The sequence below is a fragment of the Petaurus breviceps genome, unplaced genomic scaffold (genome assembly GCF_028583685.1).
Source record: "Petaurus breviceps papuanus isolate PSGF00001 unplaced genomic scaffold, PetGlider_PUasm1.0 98, whole genome shotgun sequence".
Classification (NCBI taxonomy): domain Eukaryota; kingdom Metazoa; phylum Chordata; class Mammalia; order Diprotodontia; family Petauridae; genus Petaurus; species Petaurus breviceps.
In genome coordinates, this window is record NW_027187460.1 from 18,120,592 (window position 1) to 18,136,719 (window position 16,128).

At 36.5% G+C, this 16,128-nt stretch overlaps 1 protein-coding gene across 2 annotated transcripts in view; it reads left to right on the forward strand.

Annotated features, from left to right (window-relative positions):
• DNAAF11 (dynein axonemal assembly factor 11) overlaps window positions 1–13,478 on the forward strand; it is a 113,812-nt gene extending 100,334 nt beyond the window's left edge. For both annotated transcript variants that reach the window (XM_069081312.1, XM_069081311.1), the window contains 2 exons: window positions 8,149–8,231; window positions 11,821–13,478. In XM_069081312.1, the coding sequence (XP_068937413.1) occupies window positions 8,149–8,231; window positions 11,821–11,998 (261 nt within the window). In that variant the 3' untranslated portion in view covers window positions 11,999–13,478. The remainder of the gene's footprint in view (window positions 1–8,148; window positions 8,232–11,820) is intronic.
• Window positions 13,479–16,128: the final 2,650 nt, after the last annotated feature.

The following is a 16,128-nucleotide window of genomic DNA, read 5'->3' on the forward strand; positions in this document are numbered from 1 at the left end:
ATTTCTTCATCTGAAAACTGCCTGCTCATATCCTTTGACCATTTATCAATTGGGGGATGACTTGTATTCTTATAAATTTGACTCAATTCTCTATATAGTTTAGAAGTGAGGCCTTTAGAAGAAACATTGGGAAAAATTTAAAACTTATAGAAGTAAATGCTGAAATCTAAAAATAAATAATTTAATAAAAATGTAAGAAACACTGGCTCTGAATTTTTTTCAACTTTCTGCTTTCCTTTCTAATCTTGGTTGCAAAAACCTTTAAATTTAATGTAATCAAAATTATATGTTTTGTGTTTCATAATGTTGTCTATCTTTGTTTGGTTATAAATTCTTCCCTTCTCCATAGTTCTGACAGGTAAACTATTCCCTGCTTTTCTTATTTGCTATGGTACAACCCATCTCTTATGTCTAAAACATGTACCCATTTGACCTTATTTGGGTATATGGTATGAGGTATTGGTCTTTGCCTAGTTTTTGCCATACTACTTTCCAGTTTTCCTAGCATTTTTGTCACATAGTGAGTTCTTATCCTAGAAGCTCGAGTCTTTGGGTTTGTCGAACAATAGATTACTATAGTGTATTATATATAGTAATTATATATATATATCTGCTATATATTATACATAATACACCGTCTATAGCATATTCTATATCTACTATATGTAGTAGATATATATATATATATTTTAATCTTTGGGTTTATCGAACAGTAGATTACTATAGTATATTATATATGTATCTACTATATATAATATACTTTATTACATATATTGTATATTACATATATCTACTATATATAGTAGATATATATATATAATATACTCTATCTATCTATCTATCTATCTATCTATCTATCTATCTATCTATCTATCTATCTAAATCCATGTGGCTCTGGAGATTTTTTCTTAGGGTGTTCATTGAAGACTTGTTCAAATTTTTTTTTAATTTTTAAAATGTGGTTAAGTATTTTATTTCCTCTTATTTTAATTTGGACAATTTATATTTTTGTAAAAAATCATCCATCATTCCATTTAGATTATCAGATTTAATAGCATATAGTTGGGCAAAATAGCTCCTAATTATTGCTTTAATTTCCTCTTCACTGGTGGTGAATTCACCCTTTTCATTTTTTGATACTGGTAATTTGGTTTTCTTCTTTATCATTTTTAATCAAATCAACCAAAGGTTTATTTTTTTTCACAAAGCCAGCTCTTAATTTTATTTATTCAATAATTTTCCTATATTTAATTTTATTAATGTCCCCTTTGATTTTCAGTATTTCTAATTTGGTCTTTAATTGGGGATTTTTAATCTGTTCTTTTTCTAGCTTTTTTACTTGCATGCCCAATTAATTGTTCTTTCTCTATTTTATTCATGTAAGTTATATGTATGTAATGTATATAATGTAAGCATTCAGAGATATAAAAACTGTATTAAGTACTGCTTTGGATGTATACCATACATTTTGGCATGTTTTCTCTTTATTGTCATTATCTTTGATCAAATTATTGTTTTTGTAATTTGTTGTTTGACTTGTTCTTTAGAATTAATTTCCAATTAGCTTTAGCCTATCTTTCCATGGACCTTTAGGATTACATGTAATTTTCATTGCATCGTGACCTGAAAAGGATCCATTGGATATTCTTGTCTTTCTGCATTTGATTATGAAGTTTTTATGCCCTAATACATGGTCAGTTTTTGTGTAGGTGCCATACACTGATGATAAAAAGGTATATTCCTTTCTATCCCCATTCAGTTTTCTCCAGAGGTCTACCATATCTATTAACTTTTCTAAAATTCTATTCACCTTTATAACTTCTTTCTTGTTTATTTTGTGGTTAGATTTATCCAGCTCTGAGAGGGGTGGTTGATGTCCCCAATTAGTATAATTTTGCTGTCCATTTCTTTTTATAACTCATTTAACTGCTCCTCTAAGAACTTTGATGCCATATCATGTGGTATGTGTGTGTGTGTGTGTGTGTGTATATATATATATATATATATATATATATGTGTGTGTGTATATATATATATATATATATACACATACATATTTAATATTGATGCTGGTCTGTTGTCTATAGTACCTTTGAGCACCATGTAGTTTTTTCCTTAGCTCCTTTAATTATATCTATTTTTGTCTGAGATCAGGATTGCTACCCCTACTTTTTTTTTTTTACTTCAACTGAAGTAAATCCTGATAACTATTTCTACAGAGGCTATAGTCACAGTTACAAAGACCCAAAGAGTGTAGTTCTTGCCACCAAAGTCCTTGACATTGTGGTTCAACAATATAAACTGATAACTTTTTATCAGCAGAAATGAAATTTTAAAAGTGGTATTATCGTGTATTTTGCCTTTGCACCCTAAGGAACATGGGATCTTTCCATCTGACTTGCAAGTGAAATCCTTCATGTTGGGACAGCTAGTTGTCACAGTGAATAGAACACTGGCCCTGGAGTCAGGAGGACCTGAGTTCAACTCTGGGCTCAGACACTTGACACTTACTAGCTGTGTGACCTTGGGCAAGTCACTTAACCCATATTGCCTTGCCTTCCCCACTCCAAAAAAAAAGTTACAAGTATCATCTTCCTGTGGAGGGATGTACTGTTTTTTTTTCCCTTATATTTGAAGATCAAATTTTCTGTTCAACTCTGTTTTTTTCATCAGGAAAGTTTGAAAATCCCCTATTTCATGAATGTGCATCTTTTTCCCTGAAAGAACATGTTCAGTTTTGCTGGGTAGTTGATTCTTAGTTGTAATCTAAGCTCCTTTGCCTTCTGGAATATCATATTCCAAGTCTTCTGATCCTTTAATGTAGAAGCTGCTAAGTCCTGTGTAATACTGACTATGGCTCTTTGATATTTGATTTTTTTTTTCTGGCTGCTTGCAGTATTTTCTCCTTGATATTGTAGATCTGGAATTTGGCTACAATATTCCTTAGAATTTTTCATTTTGGGGTAAGAGACTCTTTCAGGAGGTGATTGTTTAATTCTTTCAGTGACTATTTAATCCTCTGGTTTTAGGATATCAGGATAGCTTTCTTTAATGATCTTGAAAGATGCTGTCTGGGCTCTTTTTGTTGTTATTGTTGCTGTTATAATGGTTTTCAGGTAGACCAATAATTTTTAAATTATCTCTCCTGAATAAGTCTATTTTTCCAAGTCAACCGACTAAATGTTTTTACATCAAGATATGTGACATTTTCTTCTATTTTTTCATTCTTTTCATTTTGTTCAACTGATTCCAGATGTCTCATAGAGTCATTAGCTTCCATTTGCCCAATTCTAATTTTTAAGAAACTATTTACTTCATTTAGCTTTTGTGCTTTTCCATTTGGTCAATTAAGGGGCTGTTTTCTTCATTGGGTGTGGTTTTTTGTTTTTGTGGGTTTTTTTTCTTTTTGCTTTTAGGAGGGCAATTGCTGTTAAGTGACTTGCCCAAGGTCACATGGCTAGTTTTTGTGTTAAGTGTCTGAGGCCAGATCTGAACACAGGTCTTCCTGACTCCACGGCCGGTACTCTATTCACCGCACCACCTAGCCGCCCCTTGTTTTTTTGTGTATTTGTTCTACCATTTGGCAAATTGCATTTTTTAGGGCATCATTTTCTTCAGCCATTTTTTTGTGCTTCCTGTTCCAAGCTGTTGACTCTCTCTTGTGTACCTCTGATTTCTCTTCCCAATTTTTCTTCTCCTTCTCTTATTTGACTTTTGAAATCTTTCATGAACTGTTCTAAGGAGGTTTTTTGGGTTTGTGACCAGTTCATATTCCCCTTTGAGACTTCACATGTAGGCACTTTGACATTGTTGTCCTCTTCTGAATGTGTATGTTGATCTTCCCTGTCACCATAGTAACTTTCTATGGCTCTTCTTTTGTTTCTTGCTCGTTTTTTAGCCTATTTTGTGGCTTTTAAAGTTGTACTCTCTACCTGGTGTACAGGGGGCACTGTCCCAAGCTTCTTGTGCTGGGGGCCAAACACCTGGTCACTGGCTTTCTGCGCCCGGGCCTCAGGTGCTCATGGCTTATTCACTGTGCTGGGGTGGCCTGGCCTAGTTGTTCATGTTGTTACCTAGGTTCTGGGGCTGGCAATTTGCCTTCCGCACTGAAGCTGGACCCCTCATAGCTCACCACTGGTCTGATGAACCAGGACTGAGGGGCACCAGTAGTTGATCTGTGCTGTGGTTGTGCTGTCTTGCCCCAACACTGTCCTGGGCTGTGCTCCCCTTTTACCCAAGTGAGACAGTTCTTTCCTGAAGTCCTTTAAGTTATCTTAAGCTGGAGAATTGTTTCACTCCATCTTTTTATAGGTTCTGTTGCTCCAGAATACATTTAGAGGATTGATTTAATGTTTTGTTTTTTTCCAAGAGAAACTGGGAAGATCTCAGGCAACTTCCTGGCTTTTTCTATACATCTTGGCTCTACCCCTCCATAAAAAAAGACTTTCAAAAAGATTACCCTTAAAAAATATAGTCTTTAAAATACAGTGAATGAACAAATTCAGTTCAATTCCAAGCAAAATTTAAAATACATTGTTAAGCAAATGGCTTGAGAGTATTTAACTGTCTCCAAATATGACAAGGGTCATCATAAGGAGGAGTGATTGGGCCTCTTATGCTCAACCCCTTAGGACACAACTACTAGCAATGGGTGGAAGTTTTAGTAAAGCAGATAAGGTCTTGATTTAAGGAAAATGTCCTAAAACTAGAGCTTTATGAAAGTGGAATGGGTTGTTTCCAAATACGGTCACTGTCTGTCAGTGAATGTCTTCCAGAAAGGTTGGTTGGTTCTTTTTCAGGTATGTAACTGGTAGGATTTATACTTCAGGTAGGGTTGGGCTATGAGATTTCTGCAGACCTTTCTACCTCTGATATTCTCTTGTAAATGTCAACGATTCAGAGGTCTACCCTGAAAGAAATGCATACAACATCTTCATGACACTTATATTCTGCACATTATGTGGCTGTAAATCCATAATCTCTAAAGAATCAATATTGAAGGTTACCTTAAGGTCAATGGAGAGATAAATGATGTGAGTCACTTACCTGTAATATACTGCAAAGAGGCAAACTTAGGCTTACAAAGAGGCACATTTGGACTTGAGGCCAGGAAAAATCAAAACAACCCTTCCTAACAATTAGAGCTGCCCAAACTGAAATGGGCTACATCTTTGGAGGGCTTCAAGAAGAGAGGCTAGATAAGTATTTGTCAGGTATTTATAGTAGGAATTTCTTTTGTACATGGATTGGGGAGATGACTGCAGAGGTCCTTTTTTTTCTCTTAAATTATGTGATTCTGTGATTTTGTGATATTATAAATGTAAACCATGGTCTAGCAGCCTAAGAGCTGGGTTCCCAGTCTTGGGGTTGTCCACTCTCCCCCCTGCCTGTTATCACTCTCCTTCTGGCTCATTTTGTTCCCACCCATAGTTTGATCTAGAAAATATCAGGCTATCACCTGAGTATGGCTTGTGTGTAGGCCTTTAAATATATGTGTAGTGTATATGTTCTGGCCCTCTTTCAGAACCAGGAAGACTATATTTCCCCCCAAAATTCCAAGGGTAACACCTTTGATATTAGTTTATTTCTCCCCTCTGTTGCTATTACCTTGATCCCCACTGACTGTATTCTACCAATTATTAGAGGCCAGTAATTCTTACTCCAGTTTTATTTAGAAAATCTATTTTAGAATTTCCTTCAATTATTTTAAGACATTATTTGCTTCACCAGAGTACTGTAAGGGTTCAGGACTCAAAAAAAACCCTTTGATAACTTTTTATAAAACTGTATTCATTTCAAAGATATAAAAAGAAAGCTTTAGAAGAATTTATCCCAATTGGAAGCCTTTACCCCAGGATCTTGTTAGCATACATTCCCCTAGGTCACCTCAGTCTGGAGGACAGGGTGGCAAAGTAGGCTCAATGTAGTTCAGTTTGTACCTAAAACTGGTTCCATCAATTTCATATCCAAAGATGCTGTCACTGCCAGATAAGTCATTTCAGCCTTCACTGGCATAGGTCCAGAAGGCTGCTCATTGCTGCTTGAAACATCAGTTTGAGGCTGGCTGCAGAACTCAGCCTGGAATGCTGGGGTGCTGAGGCACCCTCCAGATACTTCAATCCCACCTAGAATGGAAAAGAACAATGAAAAAGGCCAAAAATCAAATCCTGTTTTCGGGGAACAGGAGGCCTCAGAAGGGAGGATTCCTGAAGGTCTCTTGCCACATAGATTCTTTCCTGACTTTTTGAATGAAAGAGTGACTGAGCAAAAGTAGACAAAAGCTGACAGGTATGCCTATGACAGATGCCTCTGTGGTCTATCCAAGAGCTTCCTCTGTAGCACAAAGTTAGCTGGCCTGAATAAGTTATAGAATGTCTGTGCAGGCCCTATAGTCTCTTCAAGGAATCTCCCCGACATGTCACCAGGATTTTCTGATTCTCTTAGAAGCTTCCTAACCTCTCCATGTGGAAAGATTCTGGGATATCCAGATGCCATACCAGCACTCAAAATACATATATTGGCTACAACATAGCCTTTGTTCTGCCTCACATAACATACAGAAATGCTTCAATAACTTTCAAAAGTATGATAATAATTGATAACATTCTCTTTTTCCAATGAGTTCTAACTCTTAGGGTTCATGGTATCATACTGTGGTTTGGACTCCTCTTAGGAATTGAGTTAACTTGGAGTTGCTACCAGAGCAATCACCCAGAAATTTTGTTGAGTTCCTCCTTACCCCCTGAGACCACAAAAGTGTCCAGATATATGGTATAACCTTGTGATTTGGACTCCCCTGTAAGGAAACACTCTCAGTTTCCTACTCAGACATTCCCTGAGATTATTCCCTGTCTCACTGCCCTAAAAACTATTCTAAATTTCTTGCACTTTCCCCTCTCTGCAAGCCAAGGGTATTGCCTTTTACAGTGCTGAAGAAAATTGAGGGCATTTGATGTAAGCTCCCTTATATCTTCGTCTCAAAACCTCTAAACATCATCTTCCAGTCTTTCCTCTTGTCCATCAGCTTCTGAAAGTAGAAGTACCCTCTCCTTGCCAAAGCCAACCCCTTTAGGTGAGTTGAGTTTGATCCTTTCCCCTCCTCCCTTCTCCAGCATATGGCAATCAGTATTCCCTTCCTTCTCATCTCCATTTTCTTCTTATCTACTTATCTATCTTAAAATTATCAATAAACAATAGATGGTACCTTATTTGGGCATTGGAAGCAGAAGGATTTAAACAGGAAGAAATGGGTTGAGTGTAAATTCCAGATGTGAGAGCTGAGAAAATCTTCCCAGATATATGGAAGTAGGAGAGTGTTGGATGAAATCAAAGAACTGATAGTCCAGTGTGGCTACAGTAGAGTGAATAAAAGAGATTACTGTAACTAAGGCTAGAAAAGTGGGTTGGAGCAGGACCGTGAAAAGCCTTCAATGCCAGGCTACAAAGTTTCTATTTCATCCTAGATACTAATGATTTTTGAACATGGCAGTATCATGGTGAATACTGTGCTTTAGGAAGGTTATCTTGACATCTTTGTGAAGGATGAATGTGGTAAGAGGTGAAAGTCAGACCAATTAGTCTGGTACTGTAGGTACCAGTAATCCAAATTATAGTAGTCCAAACAGGAAATGAATATGATTTGAGCTAGAGTTTTGGCATTATGGGTGGAGAAGAATGTATAGACGTGAGAGATTCTTAAGCAGAGTATACAGGATTTGGCAGGTGATTAGATGAATCGAAAATTACCCAGATGTCAGCCTTTTTGACTAGGAGGCTTTTGATGGCATCAATAAAAATAGGTAAATTAGGAGACGTAGGTTTGGGGGGAAACTGATGAGTTAGAACATGTTAGGTTTGAGGTGCCATGGAAACATCCAAGTGGAAATGATGAGCAGATAGTTGCAAATGTTAGAATGATGCTTGGAAAAGTCATTTGGGTTGGATATGTAGATTTTGAATTTATCTCCAGAAAGGTGATAATTGATGGTCTGGAGGTGGTAGTCCAACAACTCTACATGCTCTGCCCTTTACTTTTCTTTCTACATGACAAACCAGTCTTCAAATGTCCAAACATATCATGTGTAATTCTGGAAGATGAATCAGGAAATAAATAACATGGCACTTACTGTTATTCTTTCCTTGTTTCAGGTAGGAGAAGTAATTGTGGCGAACAAAAAAGCAAATAAGCCTGTGAAAAATCCAGAAGGAAACAAATTGCAAGAAAAGAAAGGGTAACAATCTCTTATTTAAAACCATACCTTCTTTCCATTTTAGTTTGAAGTGAGTATGTTACTGTTCAGTTCTGTAATACTGAACCACCCTGTAATTATGCAAAGGAAAAGAACAAAGAGAACAAAAACTAAAAACAGTAAAGTTTGTCTGAGAAACCTGAGACTTGACATTTATGTTGGTTTGTCCAGGTGCTGGTTGCAGTGGCCCCAGAAGAGTACACATAACTACTTAAAGTCCCCAGTTTTATTTCTGTCAGCACATACCTTGCAAGCATGTATGCCAGTACTGTGACCACAGAAAAGAGTAAACTATATTTATGAATAAGCTATATTTATATCTCTGATGTAACATATTCAAGGAGTTGGGCATGTCTCTGATTAAAGGGCAACTGAGTTTGTTCAAAAACTTCCAAAAAGGAGGTTTCTTTGAACTACAGGTGTGGTCTTTGTTCATAGACAAAATGTAATCTCCCTACCCTCCAATCAGTCAAACAGTTTTTTTTTCTTTTTTCAACATATCATTTTAAATTCCAGCTACATGTGTAAATTACAAGAAATTCAGGTCATCATAGCTGAATACCACTGCAAAGGATTAACTACGGGAAGAAGTAGCAATACGTGGAAGGGGTGTCAACCTTAAGTCTGACAAGTGACAGGATAGGTAATTGAAATCATTAGGAGTGTGGCTTTTTGATGACAGGGCCTCCATTTACTGCAGTGATTATACTTATAGCTTACAGAACGCTCAGTATGATTCTTCAAGCTATGCATGACCTCCTTAACTCTACTGTTGCCTTTTGAAAACACCGTTCTCTATCACCTTGATTACTCAACAGTGCTGTAATCACTTTTCACCACATACAAGATGTCTTTGCCTAGGCTATATATGATGCCTTATCATTGAGAAGGAGAATTTTTCATTATCATCATTGCTTCTTCCTGGACAGCAAGATATGCACAATGTAGGGATTGATGTCTGCCAGTGAGAAATTTAGTCTGGGTAAGGATTGACAGGCCAAGGGAGAAAAGGGTACCAGAGACAGGTAGTGGATAATGACATCTGTGGATAGGGATCATATGGGGACTAAGTTAAGAAGTGACAACTGTTCTCTCAGATTCCCTCGCCCAAAATGATGCTTCAGATATCAGTGTTTAGAAACCATGCTGCCGCTTGAGTCAGATGGCCTGGTTCTGCTATATATTTGATGTCTCATCATGGACAAGTCATCTTACTTTTCTGATCCTCAGTTTCTATACCTACGACATGGAGTTAATAATAGTATAGTGTTTACCTTTCAGGATTATTGTGAGAATCAAATGAGATAATGTACTTAAAACTCTTTGTAAATCTTAAAGTGCTTAGTGTCAGTTATTGCCTCAAAGTAAAGGAGTACCTCAATATCTCTGTTTTCCTAGGCAAGTAATCTAAACTCTCTGAGCTCTAGTTAACTTTCTAAGTTGAAGAGAAAATATTACCCCACATTGATAGAGGCAGATTACTTACTCACAACTTCCCTATGCCAGTGAAATCATTGTCCAGTCCTTGTATCTTCTAGATGGTATTGTAATGATAGAGCCAAAATTCAGACTACGGTCCTATGATTCCAAAACTAACATTCTTTCCACTATGCCATGCCAAGAAAGAAGTATTGACAAGATTAGTAACTGATTGGTTGGGGGTGGGGGAGAGGAAGAGGAAAAATACATAGATGAGTCCAAGGTTGTGAAGGTGGTTTGATAGGAAGATGGTGGTTTTATCAGTCAAAATAGGAAATTTTGGAAGAAAGTAGGGGGAAGTGGGAGAAAGATAACAAATGAATTCTGTTTGGGGTGCATTTGAGTTTAAGATGCCTACAGTTGGAAATACAAAACTGGTATTCAGGAGACAGACTAGAGATAGGGAGAGAGAAAGAGAGAGAGAGAGAGAGAGAGAGAGAGAGAGAGAGAGAGAGAGAGAGAGATACTACATACATATATACAAGAGTCATTTGCATAGAGATAACAGTTGAATCCATGGTAACTTTTTAGAACATCAGGGAAAGGAGCCAGTAGATATTGAGAGTTTGAAAATTAGAGGGGAAGATAATTGCCAGGGCATACTGCGAAAGGAGATGGGATATCCCTGTTAAAAACACGAGAAGGGGAACAGTAGGCCTTGTGGACAACCAAATTGGCAGCAGTAGCTTCTGAAATTCTCAGCTCACGGATGGCAAGGGGGTCAGATGGGAGATTACAAGGGACCTTTTCTGGCCTTGGGTGCAGGACTCTCTTACATTGCCCATACATGGTTCACAGTCACAGTCCCAGGGCAAGAAGGAACATTAGTGCACTACATTTGTACAACAGCAGGGGAACAGGCACCTTGGTCACAGTTCCAGAGCAGGAAGAATGTTGCTCAAAGACCAGAGCAGAGGCCAGGAGAGCAATGACCACACTTCTCCTTAGACTATACTACCTTTGAAGAAATGGAAACTTACAGACCCCAGAACTAGCTCTGAGAGCAATAGCAAAAAAAATTGAGACAGTGCCCCCTCTACCCAAGGAGCAGAGCCCAACTTTAACACAAAGTTAAAAGTCAAGAAATATGCCTGGAAAATGATCAAACAACAAAATAAGAACCTTAATATAGAAAGATGTTATGGTGACTGGGAAGGTCATAACACAAACTCAGAAAAAGACAACAATGTCAAAACAGCTACAAAGAAAAGCCTCAAAGAAAAATATGAATTGACCTCATGCATAAAAAGAATTCCTGAGAAAATTCAAAAAGAATTTTTAAAAATCAAATAAGAGGTAAAGGAAAAAATGGGAAAAGAAATGACTGCTGCAAGAAAATCATGAAAAAAAAGAATCAACAGCTTGGAAAAGGGGCCTGAAGAAAATAAGGGCAAAGAAATTAGGATTACAACCAAGAATCACCTACTGAAAAAATTCATCTACTTTACAACCAAAATCAGCAAAACTGAGTGTGATCCTTCATGTAAGAGTCTCAAAAGAGCTTTTAGAGTGGAGGGGAACATGGGAAGGGTGGTGGGCAATGCTTGAACCTTACTCTCATCGTATAGACCACCTATGTGGTTGTGGTGTCTGTGCTCATATTCTTGAAGCTATTCATGCACGAGTTTGTTGAGTTATCTCCCCCTAATAGACTATAATCTAATGAGGTTATGTGCTATACTGGCCTTAGTATTGAAAAACTAGTTTCTGAGCTTTTGCTACTGATTCTGGCTGTGTAATATTGGACAAACAACTTCACCTCAGCCTCCTCGTCTGTAAAATGGGGATTATAATATCTGCACTACTTATTTCCTGGGATTGTTTAGCTAACAAAACTATGTAAATCTTAAAGCACTACATAAATGTGAGTTATTATTCTGCTAGCAAGAAACTATGCCTTATTTAAAATCGATATCTTCCTCAGAACTTTGAACATTGATTTCTGTACGTTGGGTATTTAATACATGAGTATTAAATTGAATTGGGTACATTTGAAACTTTTATTTAAATTATGTTATATCAGCATATATAGCTTATAGCTTTGAAAATCTCTGATTCCATAATCATTTTTTTTTTTTTGCTGTTGTTACAGAAGCAAACAAGTTGAGAAACTAGAAGTAGATCCAAGCAAGTATTCATTTCCTGACGTGGCTAATATAGTCCAAGAGAAAAAAAGCACTTTAGGACAAATCCAAACTAACCCTCCAGTTGTAACCTGTGCTGAAGATCCAGACTTTGAAGATAACCTTGAAGTACCACCTTTAATTTAAACCTTCAGAAAGTACTTTCGTTGATTATGATCTGCATGATCTATTTCCTTCAGTTCAGAAAATTCATCATATTAAGTTAAAATTACATTGTAGTTTATAGCAAAATTATTTCTATTATATTTCTACCTACTTTGAATAATATTCTTCTAAGAATAACATATTTTGTTTATGTACTACTGATTCTATTTTAGCACATCAGAAATTATTTACATTTTACTAACATTTTTCTACTGAGTTTTTCATATAAATCCCAGAAATATTTTAAGAACATAGGAAAGCAAATGGTGAGTAGATTTAAAAAATTTGTCATTAGAGTGGGAATAGTAGTTTTTAGTTTAAATTTATGTGGAACCTTTATTCTGTAGTTATTTGGTAGGGAGGTAACTGTTTTCTGTATGTTTAAAATATTTCTATTTGTGAACCTGGATTCTAGTCTCCTAGGGTTAGAAATGTAAGGAGTGGGGAACGTAGCAATCTGATCGCAACGCAGAATAGCCTTTTGTGCCAGGAAAAGATTTGAGTTCTTCATTGGCCTCTGTCAATTGTCTGGAGTCTAGGAGAGATCAACCAGAGGCTGGAGACTAGAACAGAGAAGGAGAAACTAGTATGGAGGGGAAGCCACACTGGGAAGTAATACTGAGGTTCAACTGTCAGCAAAAGGAAATCACAGCAGTTTAAGACTTTCTGAAAGCTCCGTGCATGCTTCCACATGGAAGGTGACCGAGGTGCCTGGCTAGGAAAATAGGGTAAGGGGGGAAGCTACCCTCAACCATGGAGGAAACTTGTTTCAATAAACGAGTCAAGACAAAGAGAATTAATTAAGCATGAAACAGAGCTTCCAAAACTGGAGCTGTTGACCTTTCTGGGAGGTGATTTCTTGAATCAGTATGGGCGTGCTAACCTCCAGCTGCCAAATAATGGTGGGTTTCTCTTGATTAGGGAAGACTGGGTACAAGAACAGTTTTTCTAATGGTCTGTGATTGACAAGATTAAACCTTTTTTTTTTAGTCTGTTTTTAGTCTTGAAGCCTTGAAGCTGCTGCTGAAGGTCTGAAATCCACACCTAGAACTGAGGTTCTAGAGGTGACTTCTCTAAAGATTGAGAACCTTAACAGTCTTGCCAAACTAAATCTGTATGAGTTTGGATCTATAGATTAACATAGTAGCAAAGCCTACACAGGAGTAACCCAGGAAATTCTCAGTTCAGTACCCAGAAGGTACTCAGAAAGGCAAAGAGGGAACTAAGGAAAAGAAAAGGCCTAGTTCCTTGTACATGTTTCTGCAAAGCTAGAATGAACTAGTTAGACCTCTCTGATCTTGTAAAAGTTTTTTTTTAATTTTTTTTGGTACCTATACCAAAAACTTTCCTAGCTTTTAGTAAAAACATCCCCCATTCATCTTACCATATACAACATAATCAAATGCCGACATACCAAGTGTTTCACAAACATAAAAATGGCATACAATGACACAATAAAAGCTTGATTTAAAAAAAGCTTATGTATTAGTCTGCTTTTCTTCCATGGAATTATTATATAAAAATTCTTCTCATTAGGATTTTCCTTCTTATCCAAAGACTATGCATGATAGTGAGAATAATATTGGCAATAGAATTAAAAAAAAAACCTAGGTAGAAACATCTCTGATATCTCCATTTCCTTGTCTATGAAATGGAGCTAATTATTGTCCAAGGTTATGAATATGAAATGAGATAATGTATGTAAAATCACTTTGTAGTGTGAAAGCATCATATAAATGACCAAAATGATGACATCATCAGTGCTTGTCATATCCATATGTAAATATGACTGGAGACTAGTACACAAGAAGAAATCTCTGCATTACTCATTTGGAAAAGATGGCTTTCTGATTGAAGTTGCACATATCACCTTTTTTTTTGTTATAAATTACTTGGAAAATCTGACAGAAAAATAATTACTTCCTTTTTATTGACTGCATGCAAATCTGATATGTTTACCCTTTTTATTTTCCCAGGAGGTCACAGCAAAAATTGATTATTTTCTCATATAAGTCTTTCTAGATTACTCCCAATTTCCTTTTATTCCAAGTTTATATTTATAAAGACCAAAAGCATTCACTGAAAATATTTTAGAAAGGAACCTCAAAAAGGAGAATGTAGGAATGGCATAGCCAAAATCTAGAGTTCCATGTCTAAAACAACAACAAAAAAAAACCCCAACAAAACATTGTAGGCATCCATAAAGGCATTCTAGTACCAAGAAACCACAATCAGGATCATGGTTGCAGGGGAGAGATGGATAATCTGCTAAAATTAGCAAAAAAAGGGCTATTAAAATTTATTTTTAAATACACAGAAATGAACAGTAGGATATTCAAAAGGAAACACAATCAGGGCAGTATTGAAAGTAATATGTGGAGTTCTTAAAACGAGTAGCATGAAATGGAACCTCACAGTTGTATATATAATTCTCTTTTTTTTTGCATTTAAGTAGAAATATTCTTTTTATGGTTTAAGTACAGAATAAAAAAATGAAAAAGCTAATTGGGTCTACTGACTGCTAGTTAATGGGAAATACAGGTGGAGGCTCATAAATTACGGTGCTTGGAAGTAGATGCACAGGGTTACCCCCAGAAGCCTCTGGGGTATAAGAATGAGTGCTAATTGGGGAAATATCCCAGAGTAGGTGTTATCTGCAATAGAGACATTATTTATTTTTAATGTTTTTCCTCCAGTTACATGTAAAGAGAATTTTTTCCATTGGCTTTTTAAAAATTCTGAGTTCTAAATTTTCTCCCTCCTTCCCTTTTTTACCTCCTCCTTCCCTAAAACAGTAAGCAATTTGATATAGGTTATATATGTATAATTATGTAAAACATTTCCATATTCATCATATTCTGAAAGAAGGAGACTGGAAGAAAAATAAACACAAAAAAGTGAAAAATTAGTGTGCTTTGGTCTGCCTTCATACTCCATCAGTTCTTTCTCTGAAGGCAGATAGCATTTTTCATCATGAATCCGTTGGAATTGTCTGGATCACTATATTTCTTAGAATAGCTTGTCATTCTCAATTGATCATCGTGCAATATGCAATAGATACATTCTTGAAAAGTTGTCTATACATCAAATTTTTTATGTACCAAATCATATTTTAAGCACAAGCTCATTATTTCCTAAGATTAAAACTGAATATCACAAGGGACATTTGAAAGGCATGGTGGCTATGAGTAGGTTGCATAACATACATATTAAAACATAACCAATGAACTCCTAAGAACAGTAGTAAAAGATATCATCAATGAATGTATGATAGGAAGAGAAGAGAGTGAAGGATGACAGGTGGCCAGCTAGAGTACTCCACTGGTATACTTATGTCAGGATAAAGACAGAAAAGTTGCCAGTATGCTGGGTTGACCCTTCTAGTGAACTTTCCAGAATGCATGGTCAAGAATCACATAGGCTGGGGAGCTATAGTTGAGTTGCGATGTGTGCGTCTGGAAGGAATTTAAACTTGATTAGATCACTAATCCATTTGAATAAGGTAGCTTACTATTTAAATAAATCCTTTTGTGAATCTCAGAATAATTTCAGAGCTGAAAGAGACCTCAGGGTCATCTAGTCCAACTCATGCCCAACAAAATTTCTATCATAATACATCCAATAAGAGACTGTAAAGCCTTCCCTTGAAGACTTCCAATGCATGGGAACCAACTATCTCCTCAGGGGAGCAATTCCACTCTTGGATTGCTCCATTAGGCAATTTTTTCCCCTTACATCAAGCCTTAATTTACTTCTTGGGAACTTCCACTTACTACTTCCAGTTACCGATTCTCTTGGATGAGGGAGAACAAGTCTGATCCCTCTCCCACATAACAACCTTTTAAGGACTTGAAAGCAACAATCATGTCTCTTGAGTCTTTTCTTCCCAAGAAATTCTTTTGTAAAGAAGAATCTTTTCCTAAGTATTACCATGAGTACCCAAGCTCTCTCATCATATCCCAGGGGCGTTGCAGTCTGATCTTGCTTTTTGCCTTGTAAGATCCTCTCAGATCTCATAACTTACCATTCATCATTCTATGCCTTCTACTATGTGTTTTGTATGAGTGAGGAAGGTAGAAGAGGGAGAAGTAACTGGATATGTAACATATATA